General features: G+C 55.8%; 1 protein-coding gene across 2 annotated transcripts in view; it reads right to left on the bottom strand.

Annotated features, from left to right (window-relative positions):
• Window positions 1-946: 946 nt before the first annotated feature.
• The window catches only part of TMEM104 (transmembrane protein 104), a 56,997-nt gene continuing 39,821 nt past the window's right edge, over window positions 947-18,122 (bottom strand). For both annotated transcript variants that reach the window (XM_063080828.1, XM_063080830.1), the window contains exon 10: window positions 947-4,778. In XM_063080828.1, the coding sequence (XP_062936898.1) occupies window positions 4,018-4,778 (761 nt within the window). In that variant the 3' untranslated portion in view covers window positions 947-4,017. The remainder of the gene's footprint in view (window positions 4,779-18,122) is intronic.

Here is an 18,122-nt window from a genome sequence, read left to right as displayed (position 1 = left end):
ACTTGCTGCCCAAGATCGTTAATAACCAAGAGCTGGAAAGATAATTAAGAGCCAAATGTGGAGCTGAGCCTGCTGCCGGCTCCAAGGAGGGGCCGCTCCTGCTCCCCGGGCCCAGTGCTGGCTGCCTTGTTCCTTCTCTAGGAAGGTATTTTGGGGGGAACGTGGGCCCTGGGGGACGGGGGCAGGAAAGATGCCTCCTGCGGGTTCAGAGCTGGCTTGGCCCGGCTTCTTGCCCTCCTGTTCAGAGCTGTGATGTCCCTGCCTCCCCTGCCCAAAGGGGAGGGCAGAAAGCTTGGCAGGGGAGAGGAGAGGGGACAGTGAGGCCACAGATGTGAAAGTGCTATGAACAAGGGCCTGACGATCCAGACACCGGAATGCTGTTTTTTTCTTTTGGTGGAACACAGCGTGAGAGGGACTTTTCACTAGTCTCAGAGTAGGAAATTCTGTCTAACCCGGTTCCCTCCTGCCACTGCCGTAGCTGTTGCTTGTCTGTCTGTCTTCAGCTGAGTGGCTCATGGCCCCCACCAGCTTTTCCCAGGAAGCCAGGGGCGCATGTTGGGAGAGGGGCAAACCTTACAGGGTGCGGATGATGTCGTGGGTGAGGACCCTCCAGACCAGCCTGTCTTGCTCTTTGAAAAGGGAGGGCTGTCCTTAAGCTTCCTAGGGGATTGGGGAACCAGAGACCCCAAAAGCCTCAAGACCCTGAAGAATTCAGGTCAACTTCCTGTTTCTCAGTTGTAGCAGGCAGTGGCTACAAGAAGACCTTCATCTCATTAGGAGGCTAGGAAACCAATTAGGTGTCTGGAGCCTTAAATGAGTCTGGGGGTCCTTGGCTACAAGTGCTTACAGCTGGCAAGTGACAAGGGAGATAAACATCAGTAAATAATAGTTTTATTGAGCACTTCTGTACTGGGCACTGAGCTCAGTACTTTAATGCCCACACCTGGCCAGTGATAGAGGTATTACCACTGCACTTCACAAAGGAGGGAGGACAGAATGTCACAGAGGTTCACTGCCTGTATGTGGCAGGTCTGACAGCTTGGTCCTTGTAGAAAGTACCCAGCACTGTGCCCTGGCATGTAGCAGGCCCTCAGTAGAGTTACTTCTCCCCTTCTCCAGCCTGCAGTCCACACCATCAGCCCCAGGAGAAGGGATCGCAAGGTGCTCTCCTGCAGCCATGGATCTGGCTGAAGAGCCGGCTTTTCAGTGGCCATGAGCACGAGTCAGCCTTGCTCAGGACTCTGACCCCTAGACAGGCTGGTCACAGCCTTCCACTTCCCCAGGCCTGCCACTGCCAGCCACTTCTGCTCCATCACTCTGGCATTAGCCTCTGCCTGTTGCTGAGGCTGCTCCCGGCCCCCACGCGGCAAGGACAGGTGTGTGGCTAGAGGCCTGGCATGGTGCCTACTGCTAACCTTCCACCACTCAGCAGTGCCTCTCAGCCTGTCACCTGCCATCTGCCCCATCTATAAGTCTGTAGCTGCCTTTCTGGCCTCAGGTGAGGAACAGCCAGGAGCTGCTGGCACGAGGCTCTGGCGCTCAGGTGGGTATGGTGCTTCGGTGGGGAGCAAGGCAAGAACATTCATTCCTACCTTGACCTGGCCTGTCCTCAAGGGCCAGTCTGGGGCTGGCCGGCAGAGGCTGCTGAGTGTAAGATCTCATCCACAGCGACATTCATATTTGGGGCCAGGCTGGGCAGACATCCTCTTCTGCCCTCCTCACACTGACCCTAGGGGCCATCTGCAAAATGGAAACCACAGCTTCACCTGCCCATCTTGCCAAGTTGATAAAATGTCTCACTGTTGGGATCCTCATCTCCCTGCCCTGAGCCCCCCTCACTGGCTATCAGTGGCAGAGGCCCAGTAGTGGAGAGGAAGGTGACCTTATCTGACCTTTAGCAGGAGAGACAGCAGGTGACACGAAAGAGCAAAGAAACCAGATGGTGGTGGTGGTGAGGGCCCCCTGGCATCAGCGATGTGGTCACCTTGGGCCAATTCTCTTCAGGGCCAGGACTGCCCCAGCTCGGGGTGGAGAGGACACAGCCACCCACAGCCACCCAAACCTACTGCTGCACATGGCTCCAGGTTGTCACATAAATCAACCTGGGCTTCATTTATTTTTTAATAAATTTGCGTCCAAAATTTGGTTTGGAGCCTGGGGTGGCAGGATGATTTAATTTGCTTTGTCCTTAAGCAAGAGGGAATGTAGGTGGCGAAGGGTAAGTACAGATGTTTTAATTGAGTTTTCAGCAAACAGCCAGGCAGCTCTAGGGAGGGCCCAGGCCACAGGGGGATGGGCCAGGTCCTCGCTATTCTGGGCCTCAGCACTGTGGTGCTCTCGGGGCTCTGCCCACGCCAGGGCAGGGCCTCCTGCGAAGAAGCCACAGTGGCAGATGGGGAAGGGGTGTTCGTTTTTCACCTGGACGGAAAAGGATGGTGTGTGGGGACAAGCTGTGAGACTGCTGATGTGTGACAACAGCGAGAGCGCAGGTTGAGGCCGATTACGAGCCAGGCTTCTCATGGGCTGCACCTGTTGTTCTGCCCGCAGACGCCCCACACACAGCCCAGCCCTGAGATCACCTTGGGCCACAGGAGACCCGGCACCATTGCTTTGTCCAAGGCCTGAAGAAGGTGAGACACAGGGGGAAGGAGGCAACAAAGATTCCCTCACGAGGGCTGAGCAAGGCACTGAAATCTAAAGACACAGGGGCAGGGGCCTGAGACCCCTGCCAGAGGCAGCTCTGAGGCAAGCTGCTCTGGGCTCTGGGACTGTGGTACCAGACCCAGGGCTGGGGGCAAGCCAGGGAGTGTGAGGAAGGACCCCCAGGTCCTGAAGCAGGAGAAGGCACATTGAAATGAAGAGTTCAGTAGAGTCACCTGTGTGCCCACGGAGGCCGGCCCCGCAGGCGCATGCATGATTGAGTGGGAGATGGCTGGGAACCCAGTCTCCTTCCACGGGAATGGCAGCAGTGCCCCATCCAACCCCGTGTCAACCAAGGGACATGGAGAGCGTGAACACTGAGCACCCACGGCCCAGCTCTAACGGGAGCTGCTTTTTAGTGTTGGAGCAGGAGCAGGGTGGCCGAGCCAGGCTGCTGCCCTGCAGGCCTGGCCTCCTGGAGGGTGGGAACCATGGGTCTCTCGCACTGCCACATGCCCAGGGTGCTCCCAAGCCACTGAGGGTGGCAGGTGGGTGCAGCTTTCCACAACATTGCAGGAGGCCCTGGGGGCCCTGGCGGGGCAGCCAGGGTACATAGGGTGCTTCTTGGGGATGACAAGCTCCGGGCTTTAAGCCCAGCTTACAGGCTGCTGTGTCCCCATGTGGAAGGGACATGGCATCCAGCCTGCTGCTCCAGAGCTGGCGCCCACAGCAAGGGTCATCACAGCTCTGGTCCAGGGCCCTGGTGCCAATTAGCACTTCCCGTTCTCCAGGTCCTCCCCTCGGAGTGGCACTTAGCGACTCCCAGGCCTGGTGCGGAAGGTGGGCCCTGCCCTCACAGGCAGCTGGGTTAGGATGGTTAGGGCCTGGGATTCACCTCTGATGAGGCAGCAGCTGCTAGTGGAGCATTTCCCAGGCAAGGACGCAGGAGGGGCCGGGGAGGCGGGACGAGGGGACACGGGTTCTGGTATAAATAGCAGCAGTGCCAGCACCGCGTCTCCCACCACACAGAGGAATGGGCCTGCTCTGGCGGTGGGGTGGTGGTAGTGGGGGGATTGGAGTGTGTTGTAAAACAGAGGGAGTGATTCTGGTAACGAGTCCTGGAATCTGGGAGCAGCCGCATACCGCCCCAGGCAGGAGGACCTGGGAGGAGCGCTGCCCTGGTGAGTGAGGCCAGGTGCAGACTGGGTGGAGTCTTGGGCGGGGAGAAGACCCGCAGCTGGAGACACAGAGGGTGTCCTCTTAGAGCCCTGCCTCACCTGCCCTGTGAAGACCAGGGAGGCAAATGAATCTTGGCTCTGCAGGTAGGGAGGTGGGGGAGGGGCCCCCAGCCCTCCCTTCATTGGGAGCATCCTGCCATCAGAGCTTGGTCTCGCTGAGGACAATGTTGGCCGTGACAAAGATGAAGCATGAGAAAGCCCAGAGCAGCACGAAGCCCACCCAGAAGGTGTGGCGGAATGGGGACTGGTGCTTGTTGACAGTTCCGTAGCCAAAGGCCAGCTGGGTGTCCTTGCGGCAGTGGAACACCAGGAAGGCGGGGACGACGTACTGGATGCCGGTGCCGGCGTAGGCTCCTGTGATGCCCACCAGGGACTCCAGGTCGTGGGTGCAAAAGGCCACCAGCACGGGGGGCACTAGGGTGATGGTGGGAAACACGATGCGGTCCACCACCCATGGGTATGTGCCACCCTCACGGTGGAAGAGTGTCTTCCAGTTGTTGCGCAGGGTCACGGCAATGATGGGGAAGTTGGTGCTGATGGTAAAGACGGGGAAGAGGCCCAGGAAGAAGCGGACAGCAGCCAGGCCCACGATGTCGCAGCGTGCGAAGTTGAGGGTATACATGTCCATGAGGCTGTCACCACGGAAGCAGAAAATGGCAGTGAAGGACAGGAGGCTGTAGAAGGCCAGGATCAGTATGTAGTCCAGGAACACCAGCCGTGTGAGGTGGCGCTTGGAGGAGACGGGGGTGACGAGGGACGGCAGGGAGTGCTGGCACATGAAGGAGTAGACGCACACCCCAAACAGGTTCCGGACCCCGGAGAGGTCGGCCAGGGGTGGGTGACCCTCCCCTTGCCCGTGCCCGATGCGAACCAGTGCCAGCACGATCATGATGGTGAAAGCTGGAAAACAAGAAGGGTCAGCCAGCGGGTACAGAAATAGCCCTACCTGGGGCGACTTCTGCTCTGGGGGGCCTGTGGAGGGATGGAGCCAGAAGGCGTCATTAAACACAGATTTATGCAACCCCAACAGCCACTTCCGTCCCGGGACAGGTCAAGTGGCTGCTGATCTTAGCAGCGTTCCCTGCATTCTTTCTCCGTGTCTTGTTTTCCCCCTACCACCCGGCAGGGGGCCTGGCCATGACAATAGGGGGGCAGGGCTGCACTGGGTCATCAGCCCGGTGGCCTGGCACCATGGCAGCAGCTCTGTCTTCTCTGAGAAGGGTGAGTCCTGCTCACGCACTGCCCAGAGGCTCTCACAGGGGCTCTGCCAGCTTCCCGGCAGGGAGCAGGGTGGGGAGGACTCACGTTCATTCTCCTTCCCTTGGTTTAAAGAATGTGTATCTGGGGAGCTGGGGGAAGTGGAGGGCAGAGGGGCCCACAGCATTTGGGAGGAGGTGTCCTCCTAGGCAGAGGGCACCCGGAAGACAAAGCTGAGGGCAAACGGGCAGGGATGCTGGGACCCTGAGCAGAGGTGGGTGGCCAGGGGCCTACAGCAGGCAGGATGTTGCCAGTGGTCACTCCAGAGAAGAAACAGCACCAAGGACTGGTGCTGGGACTGCTGAATCCTGAGCTGCTGGCACCAAGGCTGGAGGCAGATGACACAGTGAGGGGCCAGGAACTTGCTGCAGAGGTGGAAGGGGCCTGTTCAGAGTGAAGGGGCTTCCATGGCTGATGAAGACCAGGTGGATTCCCCCTGAAGCCTTCACAATGCCCCTCCCTCTGGGCCTGGGCCAGTCTGCACAAGCCTGTCCTCTAGAATGTAATCCCTGAAGACAGGGCTGAGCAGAGCACCCACACCAGCAAGGCTCAGGAAGAAGTGTGCAATCAAAGTTCCCAGAACTCAGAGAAGATGCTACTTCTGGATCTTTCTGTGTTGCTCTAGGATCTGCTATTCAGATGGCCTAGAACTGCCATTGTTAGCTACTCACACACAGAAACCACAGGCGTCCCTGTCTCCATCCTGGAGGTTACAAACTCCTGCTGTCTCTGTTCAGAACAGATCTGACAGCCCCTCCAGCCTGTGCCCTGGTCCCTCAGGTAAAGCCCATTAGCCCATGTGACCTTCCTTGGTGGGCAACGTGCAAAAGCAGTGGCCAGAAGAGGACAGCAGGTAGCTCGGTTGCTCCCGTCGGCTGCCTGATCAAGGGCTCAGGGCTCTTCGCTTGTGGGGAGAAGGGGAACCCTCATGGTCTCCTTCCGGCCTCGTTGTACTGCCTGGCTCCTGGAGGGACAAGGCCGTTCTGCTGGGACCACAGAAAGTCAGGCCAAAGTCTTCCCACAACGACACTTGGGAGTGGAACAGAATCTTCATCTATTACTTTTAATCAGAACTGCCTGACACTGTCAGGAACAGCAGAAGAGCGTGGGAACAGGCCTGTGAAAATTGCCATTAAAAAAGGTGATTTGTTCCCGACTCTCACAGCCCGCTCGGTCCCCGCCACTCCTGACTCCGAGGGCCCTGTGACTCCTGCTGCTCCAGGGGCATCACAACTCTTCCCAGCTCTGGTCAGTCAAGGGGAAGTAGTGACCTAGTTCCTCCCTCAAGCCTCAGCCCAGGGAGCTGTGTCTGCGTTCATCCTCTGGGGATGGGGCACAGGACACCTCAGGGCCTCCCTGCTCCCTCAGGGACAGCCTAGGGCCCCGGGCAGTCTGGCTTGTCTCAGAGGTTTCTGGGGGTGGGTGCCAGAGGAGTGGGTGCAGCAGAGGTTTTGTGGAAGATCCGCACCGCAGGAGGTGTGCTGGGGCAGGATGTGAGGGGGGCTCGGGGAAAGGTGAGACAGGCCTGAGGTGGAGTCTCCATGTGCCAGAAAGTCTGTTCTGGGCCAGGAAGGGTTACAAAACAGAGCTGAGCAGGGTCAGGGGTGTGTACAGGGGGCCCTGCGGTTGCCCAGTGATTAGTTATTCAAGAGGCTGCAGTAGATGGCTCTGTCACAGAAGGTAGGGCGCAGGGTCAGGGCAAAGGGGACAGTGCTGTAAGGCAAGATTCAAATCCTGCTCTGCCCTACCATCTCGGGGTGCCACCTTGTGACCGGGTGCTGCTCCTGGCCCCAGCTGGCTGGCACAAATTAGGAAAGAGGCCTGTGGAGAAATGCTCTGGCTTCTGTGCTCGGCCAGTCTGGTGAGCGGCGGGAGGCTTGTGAACGAGCGCCCCCTCTGGCTGCTCTCTCCAGCCCCAAGTCCCCACGAAGCTGATAGAAATGCAGGTAGAAACTGGCTCCCTTCCTTCAAGGTAAGCTACCTGGACAGTCCTACTTAAGGGCTGTCCTTGTTGTCAATAAACCAATTTATGAAGTAGGTTTCCAAAGGAATGAGACTGATTTTATAAAGCGTGCACATATACACCCCAGAATGTATACTACCAACAGGGGTCCTCCAGAGTACTTGTCTTGGGAGGCTGCACTGTTATGTTACTGATGACGTGGGACATTTTCTAGAACTTTCAGGATCTCCTACAAAGCCATGGCTATGGGTGATAAGAAAAGCTATCTCACAATCTTCTAGCCATAATTATTTTTAACTCAAATGCTACTTACCTAAATTAGTTATGCATCTTGTTCTCTCAATTTTCTTAAACAAACAAATCTATTTCCAGAAACAACTATTTCCAAAAACGAAATCTACCGTCAAGGGCTGGATGTTTACTGCCGTCCAGGAGTGAAAAGATACCAGAAGCTCTTGGGAGGCAATTCCAGGAGTGTTGAAAAGTGGCTGATTTGTGGGGTTGCAGCTCCCCAAAAAGCACCTGGAGGGGACAAGCTCATCCAGGGGGGCATGTGGGATTTTCGTGAGTCATGCCTGCACTGTTCCGTCAGAAGCGCACCTGGATGCTCCGCTCGGCAGCACAGAAATGCCGGCAGCTTTGGAGACGGCAAACCTCCCGGCCTTCTGAGGATCCTGACTCAGTGCCTGGGTGGGGTAGAGATCCGCTTCCCTGAGCAAGAGGCCCAGGGAGAGACAGGGAAGGAAAATGTTCCAGCCTGGCTTCTGAACTGGTAAGTTCAAAGGAAACCAGTACCACTACCCTAAACCTCAGGTTATGATGGAGAGACAAAGAAAAAGGAAAGGAGCAGGAGGTCCAGGTGGGCTCTGACCTTGAGCGGTCCCGAGACCAGTGGCATGAGACCCAACCCCCACTGCCCACCGGGGACTGCACCTGTGGCCACACCCCTCTGTCAAGGTTCCTCCCTCCCCTGGCTGCTGGAGGAGTGGAGTTCAACAGCCACCTCCTAGATTAATTGCCCTGTCCCCTGGAGACAGCTGTTCCAAAAACTCATTAGATCTGATCATAAATCAAGATGAAATGAGGATGACAGGCCGTGAGCGACAGACCTGCCAGAATGCGCGGCAGGGAGCAGGTCTCCAAGAGCACACACCAATGCCTAGGGCCCGGCCGCCCACCTTGCTGGGGTGCGTGGGAGATGCAGATGGATGCGGAGGTGGGACAGGGCAGCGAGTGCTCCCCAGACATCCTGGTGACCAGACATCTGGGACTTCCCAGATGTGCAAGGGAGTCTGCCCCTGAGCGGGGTCTATAGTTCCCCAAGGGCAAGGCTGGTCAAGCTTGTTCTCTGACCTATCACAGGCCCTGCTCAGAGAATCCACATCCACCTGCCTTCCACACCGGAAGTGACACTGCAGGGTGCGGAGAAGCAGTGAGGAGCCAGGAGGGCTCAGAAGGGAGGGAAGAGGGGAGGCCTGACACCATGTCACATGAGCGGCTGTCGGGCCTCGGAAAGCTCAGCTGCAAGGTGACAAGGGGGACAGGAGAATTCTTTTAACATCTGAGGAGCAGCCAACGTAAAAACAATTGTGCTTGTTCTGTGTAACCCCTGGGCTCAACCAGGACCATTCATTCATTCATTCATTTGTTCAACAAAGATGTACCGAGCCGCCATGGAGTGCTGGGCACTACTGTGATCATCTGGGGATAGTGTGCTCAGATACGGGCCCTGTCCTTCTGGAACCTACAGTCCAGGGCACCCATAGGAGAAGGTTCCAGGAGACAAACGACAAGAACAGAAAGAACTGGTCACACCAGTGGCAGGGTGGATGATGACATCTCTGTAGTGGGAGGTGTCCAAGCCCGAGGGTAGAAGACCACCTGGTGGGGGCCACAGAGGGGACTCAGGCATCAAAGGGGACTGGAAAGAGCTTTTGGGGCTGTCACACTTACAAGCCTGTGGTTTAGTAGGGGGAGCTTGGTGCAGGGCATGACCAGGAGTCAGGCGCCCCCCAGGTCCCGTGACTCCGCCCACCGAGGTGTGCTGGTTGCACACAGACCTGTTCCAACAGTTGATCTAAGTCCTACAGACTGGCCTCCCCATATTGATTCACCCTGAGCTGCAGCCTGCATCTCCCCTCCCCTGATAGCTGACTCCTCGGGACGGAGCGAGAAAGACGGAGCAGAAGGCAAGTCATTATTGCAGGAGCTGAGACAAAAACATGCACCAACCCTGAGCAATGAGCAGGCAGTTTGCAGAAAGCATCGTCCTTCCCTTTCTGAGGAGGGAAGTTGAAAGTGACATGCACACAAGGACCGACACGCCCGTCTGCAGGGTGCGGCCCTCGGGACCAGATGGCTTACAGCCCATCCAGTTTACAGGTGTCAGAATGAGCCAAGGCAAGGTCGGTAGTTCATGTCCGTATCAGCTTTCCATTCCTGGAGATGTCACTGACTTCAAGCGTGGCGGTCAAGGGGATATTTTATGTCAAGATACACTTTCACAACAAGCAGTGAGTCATCAGTGAGGCTCTTAAAGCCATGACTGGAAGGGCCCAGGGTGTATCTGACTGGCTTCCTCCCACACGCTGGCAGCCTTGGGCCTTCCTGCAAGGCGGCTGCTGCATCGTGCCTTTCCCGGGTGGGCCTGCTTCCTGGAGAGCTGCCCCCTCAACCCTGACCTGTGAACCTGGCTCCAGATGCCTTCCGGCCTGGGTAGGCTCCAGGCTGGGCTGCCTCAAACCCCATGCTATTCACTGAGCCCCGTGCATGGTTCTGGCTTTGACACACACCAGGAGGCAGCCACCTGTCCAGGTGCCTGTCTGGAGGATGGCACTGCCTTCTCCGAGCAGAGAATCGTCACACCAGGGCTAATGATAATGAATGGCCAGCGTCATGCCCACACCAGCTCAAGAACTGGCGCTCCAGTCAGGGAGCTGGATCTGGGGGAAGACTTGGCACCCCCATCACTGCTGCATTGCCCTTGGAGGGTGCAGGCCATGGATGTGTCTCTGCCTTAAGCTGGGTCATCAGGAAGGTTGGGATGGGTCGATGGGGCAACGCTGGCTGGAGCAGAGGACTACTGGAGACCAAGCAGTTTCTTGGCCCTAGAAACAGAAGTAGGTGACAGGGCATTTGTTCCTTAAGTCATTGGACCAGCCAAGGGTGAAAGGGGAGCCACATTTGGTAGGCTAGAGCCAGAAGCCCAGCAGTGGGGAAGTGTGAGTGCTGTTCCTAGAAGCGGTACCATTGGGAAAGTCCAGAGAGAGAGAGGCTGTTTTTCTAAACAAGCTCAAGTTGGGCTGGCCTGTGGCTCACTTGGGAGAGTGTGGTGCTGATAACACCAAGGCCACGGGTTCGGATCCCACATAGGGATGGCCGGTTGCTCATTGGATGAGCATGGTGCTGACAACACCAAGTCAAGGGTTAAGATCCCCTTACCGGTCATCTTTAAAAAAAAATAAATAAATAAAAAATAAAATAAACAAGCTCAAGTTCTCCAGTTATCCTGGGTTCAAGTCATGACTCTGCCACTTAACTGTGGTCTTGGGGCAGATCTCATTGCCTTTAAAAATGGAGATGATGGCAAGGGCACGTGGGGATGGATGAGGACGGTGCAGTGATGCGCCAGGTGGAGCCTGGGCTGTGGCAGCAGCTCAAAACCATGTGAGTCCCTTTTACCATCGCAGAAACCTCCTTTGTGTTCTGAAAGCCTGGCTCCCAGGCAGTCAAGGAGACCCTTGTCAGTCCCGAGTGCTCATTGTATTAGACCGTTTGTGTTGCTATAACAGAACACCTGAGACTGGGTAATTTATAAAGAACAGAGGTTTACATGGCTTACGACTCTGGGACAGCTGCCTCTGGTGTGGGCCTCAGGCTGTTTCTATGCATGGCGGAAAGCGGCAGGCAGCTGGTGGCAGGTAGAAGCAGATCACATGGCGAGAGGAAGCGAGGGAGAGAGAAGGTGCCAGGATCTTTTTAAACAAACGAGCTCTCGTGGGAACTAACAGAGCAAGAACTCACTCATTAATCCCTCCCCCAGCGACAGCATTAATCCATTCATGAGGGATCCGCCCCCATGACTCAATCAGTCTCCAACACTGCCACATTGGGGATCAAATTTCCACATGAATTTTGGAGGGGACAACACATCCAAACTCCATCATTCATCTAACTCTTGTGCTCTAAGGAGGGGATGGTGCTCACACTAGTGACCCACCTTCCTGGCCGGGTTGAGCTGCTGCCAGAACACTTCTCAGGAACACCCATCACTGGCACCAGCTAATCTTGGGGGTCAGGGATGGACAGTGAGGAGGACCCCGGACAGGCTGCTCACACCTGCTCTGCGAAGCAGAAGGATTCCTGGTTCCTCCTCTTGCCCCACCCAGCGTTCCTCTGGCCACTCAAGGCCAAGCTGTCCCCAGCACTCTGTCTCTGGGAGACTCTGAGTGTGAGGCTCTCTAGACCGGGATGAGTAAAATGGGTTCTTGGGGGCTCCCTTGGTCATCACCCTCCTACCTGAGCACAGGCTGCAGGTCTCCTGTGTACAAGGACATTTCAAATCATCCTTGGAAAATAGAATTAAAAGATAATATGAATCTTTCCATGAATGTTTGAAGACCCCTCGTATACCCTGAAGAGACAGGACAGGCTTGGTCTCTGCCCGAGAGAAGTCCCCTTTGGGGAAAATGAGAAGTTCTCCACACGGAAGTGCTTGTCTCCAAAAGCATCTTGGCCTTGGGTGAGATTTTTATCTCAGGCCTGTGAGATGTTCTGTGTACACTGGCCTTGCCTACAGCATACATCAACTCATTCCAAACTCACTTTGATTTCTGCTGAAAGGATGGAATTGAAAGCCAATCTGACTACCTTCCCACACTGGGCCAACCTCTGTGCTTTCTGGAGGATTCTAGCTCTGTCCACTCCTCATTACAGGAGCAGAAGAGAAAAGTGTTGAAATAATCAACTTTACAGGACCAGGTTCTACCTTGTGGCTAAGTTATTTACCTCAAAGGACACAGAGAAGAGTCTTCCTTTTTCCATGTGTGGCAGGAGAAGGCAGCAGTAGATAAGGGCAGGAATTTCAGTCTCTGAAGCAATCAAGTCTTAAATAGGAAGCAGGAGTTCTTGCTTTTCACCCTTCAAGCTTCCCACACCCTTGAAACCGTGCAGGTGGCACCTGGGAAGGTAGTGTCTCAATTTTTCATTTTTAAGCTGTCAGAGCAAGCCCAGTTTGTAATTGCAGAGAAGGCAGAGCTGAGGGGCCTCTGGCTGCTGGCCAGGAAGGAGATTAGAAACATAAAATTTCAGGCACTGTCAGCCTTCCCTCTCGAGCAGCCAGCTAGACGCAGAGAGAGACCAGGAGGGAGAGACAGAGTAAAGGAGACAGGGAGAGGTGATGCCAGGACAAGGGCATTTGGTTTCTCCTGGTCTGAACGTAGGCTCTGGAGCTCTGGCTGCTATGGGGCACATTAGCTCTGCAGGGGTATGTGACTGCCTGACTCTGTTGAGGGCTGAGGTTTAACCTGCCCGCGTAAAGCCCAACTCTGTGCAGAGGCCAGGCCTGTAACCATTGTCGGGTCAGACACCTTGACCCGCTGACCACAGGTCATCTGCGACCTATCTTCCCCTGCCTTGTCAGTGTCTGAGCAGCTGGCCCGCCAACCCCTTGGGTAGAAAAGGAGTCCTCGTCTAATGGCAGCATCTGCACATGCCGGGGCTGCAAGCAGATCAGAGCTGCCGACAATGAAGCTGCTCAGAGAGGTGCAGCCGGAAGAGCACCAGCCTCTGCTCAGGCTGAGCAGAACCCTCAGGTCAACCCTGGCTGATGCTAATGTGAGGTGTGATAGCAGCACGGGGCAGGCTACTCTCCTGCACACTTTAATTAAGTTTCCACTTTACCCTAAAAGCCTTAAGACAGAAACTCCAGGTTCCTCTCCTATACACTGACCTCAGTGTTTGCAGAGAGAATGTCAAAGAAACAAACCAAGAATAAAATTAAGACCCAAATGAAACATACCCAGAAGGTTTTGCTGGGTTCCTTCCACTGGTGGAGTAACAAGTGAAAGCTGGACACTGAACATCCCAGGAGAGTCCTGGGCAGTGGGCCAGAGGGAGAGTGGGCAGGGGGCACAGTCCTGGTGAGGGCAGGGCTGGTGACAGGGCCAGGCATGCTGAGTGGTCAGGCTGTCTGGATGCGCAGAGGGTGCTGAAAGTGCTGCTTTCATTTTAGGTGTGTGTGGGGGTCCTCCCTGGACCTCTGAGAAGCACTAGTTCAGTGGATGTGAAGGAATTCAAATGCCAAGTTGGCAGCAGTGAGCAACAGATGGACCAGACACATAGACCCCTGGCTGCTGGTAGTGACAGATTGCAGCAGTCCTACCAGGAGACACTGCACAGAGATCAGGCATGGATCTGGGGACAGGTAAACACAAGAAAGCCCTCATGTTCCCAGGGGACAGTCCCTCTTGGGGGCCTCCTGCCACTACTGCCAAGTCCCACCTTGCCCTGCTGACTCTTGCTGGGGGTGGGGGGTAGAGAGAGCAGGGCTGAGAAACTTCACGAGGCAGGCTCAAGTTCATCCACGAATGCCTGGAGAGGACGGCGCCTGACCCACTTTGAGGGGAACACAGAGACGGGAAGGCTGTGTGTGGCGTGTGCTCTGAATACACAATCAGAGGGAAGGGAGCCCTGCGGGTCCTCCACAACCCAGGCCCGAAGAGGGCTGTGGCGCTCCAGAGCTGCCTTTATTAGAAAAAATCGGATTTTTAATAACGCCAAATGGGGCACCCCGAGCTGAGCAAGCTGTTCATGTCCCCAAGTGGGAAGGTAATGGGACTGAAGTAATATAACAATACTGTCACATCCCCTTCCAGCCTGAGAGCTCCTTGCTGGGCAGCTGCTGAGTATCCCAGGTGGGAGCAACCCATACTTGTGGGTTTGGCTGCTTAAGGCTCAGACTCTGTGGCCACCACTGCTGGGCTGTGGGTGCAAGGCACAGCCTCTTAGCTGCACCTCATTTAGTGTCCATGGCCCACCCGCTGGTGACAGAGAGCTAGAAGCCAGAGAGGGGTATGCTTGTCACTTCTCTCTGGCTCAGAGCTCCCCTGACAGTGGTGGAGGTAGGGTTCCCCTCCCAGTGGGAACCAGGGACCATAGCTGGGGCATCGCAGAGGGGAGCTGTACAGAGCCAAGCAGTGATGCTTCAAGATCTCACCTTGGACCCCCAGTGTGGATACCGGGCACTGTAGCCCTCTCTGGAGGTGGCTGAGGTCATGTCCCCAATATCATGGCCAGCCCCAAGGGGGGCACATTCTGAGGCCACTCTCAGGATGCAGTGGCCGACCAAGATGACAATGAGGGGGATGCTCATGGTGGCTCACGGCTGAATGCTGACCAGGTGCTGGGCACTGTGCTCCTGAGCGCTTTATATGTGATCCCATTTTATCTTCATGGCTGCTCAGCGAGACCAGTCCTCACTGCCACTGCACAGACAAGGGAGCCGGCTGAGGGAGGTGGGGTCTGCTGTGCATGCTGGGAGTGGAGACCATCTGCCCCACATTGAAGGGGACCAAGCGAGGAGGCTCAGTGTGACAACCAGAAAGTGTGGCACCCGGCACAAACCACCGCCAGAGCTGAAGCTCCATGATCGGGAGCCTGCGGTTGATCCGAGGCAGCACCTGGGGTCACCGACTGATTGGATGACAAAGGAGGCAGCCAGGAGGCCTGCTAAGGCCTGGACAGCTGCCTTACTTGCTGGGGACAGCAAACCGAGGCCCTCCGTGCACTCAGGGGCATGTGCAATCTGGGTCTCCCAAACTGACCACCTGGTTTCCCAGAACTTATTTGGGGAGCACAGGAAATGAGTCAACACTGGCACCTGTTACACATTCTGGCATTTTCCCTGGACAGGTGGCTATTTATAAAGGCCATTTAACCCTTTAAGCCCCATTCTGGCAGCCCAAGGGGGCTTCTGGGGCTAATGAAGTAGAGAAGGCCAGAGCAAAAGCCCGGGGAGGAACTGGCCTGCAGGCTCTGCAGTAGAGCTGGGGGCCAGCAATGTCCCCCGGCCTTGTTTCAACAGATGGCAGAACAAATTCCTAATTAAGTGCAAGAAAGTTTCCGGCTCAGCACATTTATTTATGATTTTCCGGTCCCTTTGGTGCTCATTCTTCCCTTTTGTCTTCCTGGAACCCAGGCCAGCTTACTGCCCCCCCGAGCTCCCCACTCAGCTCTTGGAAAGGCTGGGCCCTAATCTGGGGAGGGGAAGCGGAAGGGTGTGCGGGCAGGAGTGTGGGAAAGAAGGGAGGGTCGTGCGGGGCACACGGCCACACAGCTGCTCTCCAGAGGCAAGATGAAAAGGGAGATCGTTGCAAACTGACAACTTGGCAGAGACTTGAGAGGACAAACAGGCTTTTGAGATCACTGCCTTTAGCTACCCTAGAGTTCCAGAAAAATTGCCTGGGCTGAGCTTGGCCCAGAGGACAGACATCCTCTGTGGGGTCCAGCCCCTGTTCCCAGACGGCCTGCAAACATCCAATAGGCAGACTGAGGTCCCTCCACCAAGGGGGCTTGTCTACTCTGTGCTGCTTGGTGGCTCCAGGGGATCCTATGATTTCCATTCCCTTCTGCCATTCCTGGTGACCTGCTGCTGCCTGGGGTCAGATGAAGAAAACACCTGCCACCAGATCTGAGAAGAAAAACACTCAGGTGGCTCCAATGCCCCCAGCTGGGAACTGAACCCTAGACTCAGCTACACTTTAGTTTGCTTAACTGGGTGATTTTTCTTCCTGCCGAGAGCTCTGTGTCACAGGCAGGTTTGCTTTTCAAGCCCAGAGCTCTGAGACTGTCCTGCCTGTGCTTTGTCACCCATGGCAGCACTCTGGAGAGAGTTCGCCTAACAGGCTCCTGACATTTGATTATCTCTTGGATCAAAGGGAGAGAAGTGGCAAATGACTTGCAAAGACGACCATGTCACCACCAAAAACACAAGCGCAGATAACCTTCATGAGCTGGTCACGGCCACTGTCACCTCTCCGTAGCACTGCAGAGCTGCCTGGGGGAACCCAGAAACCTCAGGGCCCCCCTGGGGACAGGGGAATGGGGTGGGATGAGGCCCAGTGGGCAAAAATTCCAGGTTCCAATTGCAGTGCCTGGGGCTAACTGCTGCCGTCCTGCTGCCCTGGGGGAGGGGGTTCTGGATGGGGGGAGAGGAGGCAAAATGGCCTCATGAGAGAACAGGTTGGCCCACTGTTGGGGGAAAGAGCAGTCGATTTTCTAAAGCAAGCGAGCTGCTGATGCCACCGAGCGCCTAATCCTGGGAGAGGAGAGGTCTCTGACATCAGAACAGAAAGGGAGCAAGGGCTGTGTGAGCTGCCTTCCAGGACCATGGTCCTGCCAGCAACAGCAGCTCGGCTCCTCTTCTGACCCACGTCTAGGGTACATCTGGTCTCCTGCGCTGAGACAGTTGTTCTTTATTTACAGTCAGCCTCCTCCTCTCCTGTTCACAACCTTCTTCCTTTTAATGAATGTATTGCTCAGCAGACGCAGAGAGAAATTTGTTGCACTAAACAGGTGCAGGGGGCTACATACACCATTAACTGTCATTATCTGGGTGGCTGTCTCCTCTGGGCTGACACGGGGAACCATCCTGCTCACTACAGCATGGGCGTCCCCCCATGTCTTCCTTCTCTTTTCCTATCCTCCCGGATGAGGGAAAGGAAACGGGAAGCAGCTCAGCTTTTGTGCTGCTGCTTACCAAGTCCCTTCCCACCGTTGATGCAGCAGGTCAAGACAGCCCATCCTGAGCAGCGCAGGGGCCAGACTTTTGGGGCCATACCCCTCGCTTCAGGGAGCCAAAGGGACTGGAACAATGGAATTAGGCCAGGGAAGCCAGAAGGAAGAATAGTTTTCCCCAAATACTACTTTACTGAGAAAACACTTTCCTCTGAAGATTACTAGGGCTTTCAAATACTTCATACAAGCAGAGAAATAAGGAGAAGCGTGGCTGGCTGGTGTTTCTGATCCCTGTTGACTTCGACTTCCAGACACAGTCCCTCGTGGCCCCCACGGAGGCTCCATTCCGACCTCTGTCCTAGGAGCTAGTTCGATCCTCATGAACTAAGTAACGAGTTCTCATGTTTTCCCAGGAGGTCACGTTAATTTAACCCAGGGCTTTGGAACTTGTGAATGAAATATGGGAAGAGCTGCCTGCCAGTGAGTATGTGATATGACCGACTGATCCGACAAGGAGTTCACCCCACGCAGGTACCAACAGGTGTCCTCCCCTCCCTCATGATGGCTGGATGATGGGATGCACCCATCAGGTTAGAGGCCTGACAGCCCACACCTGGATGCTCCTATGGGCTGCAGTACTGCCCCATCACTCATCTTGGTCTTGCTCTCATTTCCTTGCAAGGACGAACCAAGAATGGGAAGAAGTTACAGACTGGCAGGCTCGGCTTGAGGCAGGAAGAACTTTCCGGCACTGACATACTTTCCCTCCGAGTGCAGCGGGAGCTTTACCTGGTCCCCTGTGCTGCAGAGCCTCTCCTGCAGGGCAGGGCTGGGCTGCCTGACCACTGCAGCCCCTTACAACTAAAGATGCCAGGACTCCCATGTGCGCTGGCTCCTTATGCTGGGATCTGAGTCAGGGGAACCAGGGGATTGGAGGTGCTAGAACTGCTGGATGTCATTTGGATCAGAAACTGCCCTTGGCACATCATGACCTACTGCTGAGTCCTAGTGTGGAATCAGGAGCAAAAGGAACTGCTCTGTCCCCCTCCCAAGTCCTGATGAGGGGGAAGGGGTGAATGCAGTGGGAAAGGGGGCTGGGGAAGATGGTCAGGAAGTAGGAGCCCTGTGCCAAGGGGCAAGCAAGCTCCTGGGGAGCGCCCTCAGGCTCCTGGAGGCCAGGCACAACACTCTGCCCGGGCCCTCCTGTCAGACAGCAGCAGCCTTCTGTGCTTTTAGACCAAGCCCAAGTATCCAGCTGATGCTGATCACGTGCTGGTGACAGAGGGCAG

This window comes from Cynocephalus volans, chromosome 16 (assembly GCF_027409185.1).
Source record: "Cynocephalus volans isolate mCynVol1 chromosome 16, mCynVol1.pri, whole genome shotgun sequence".
Lineage (NCBI taxonomy): Eukaryota > Metazoa > Chordata > Mammalia > Dermoptera > Cynocephalidae > Cynocephalus > Cynocephalus volans.
Note: the sequence above shows the minus strand (reverse complement) of the source record. Positions and strands in the feature narration are given on the sequence as shown.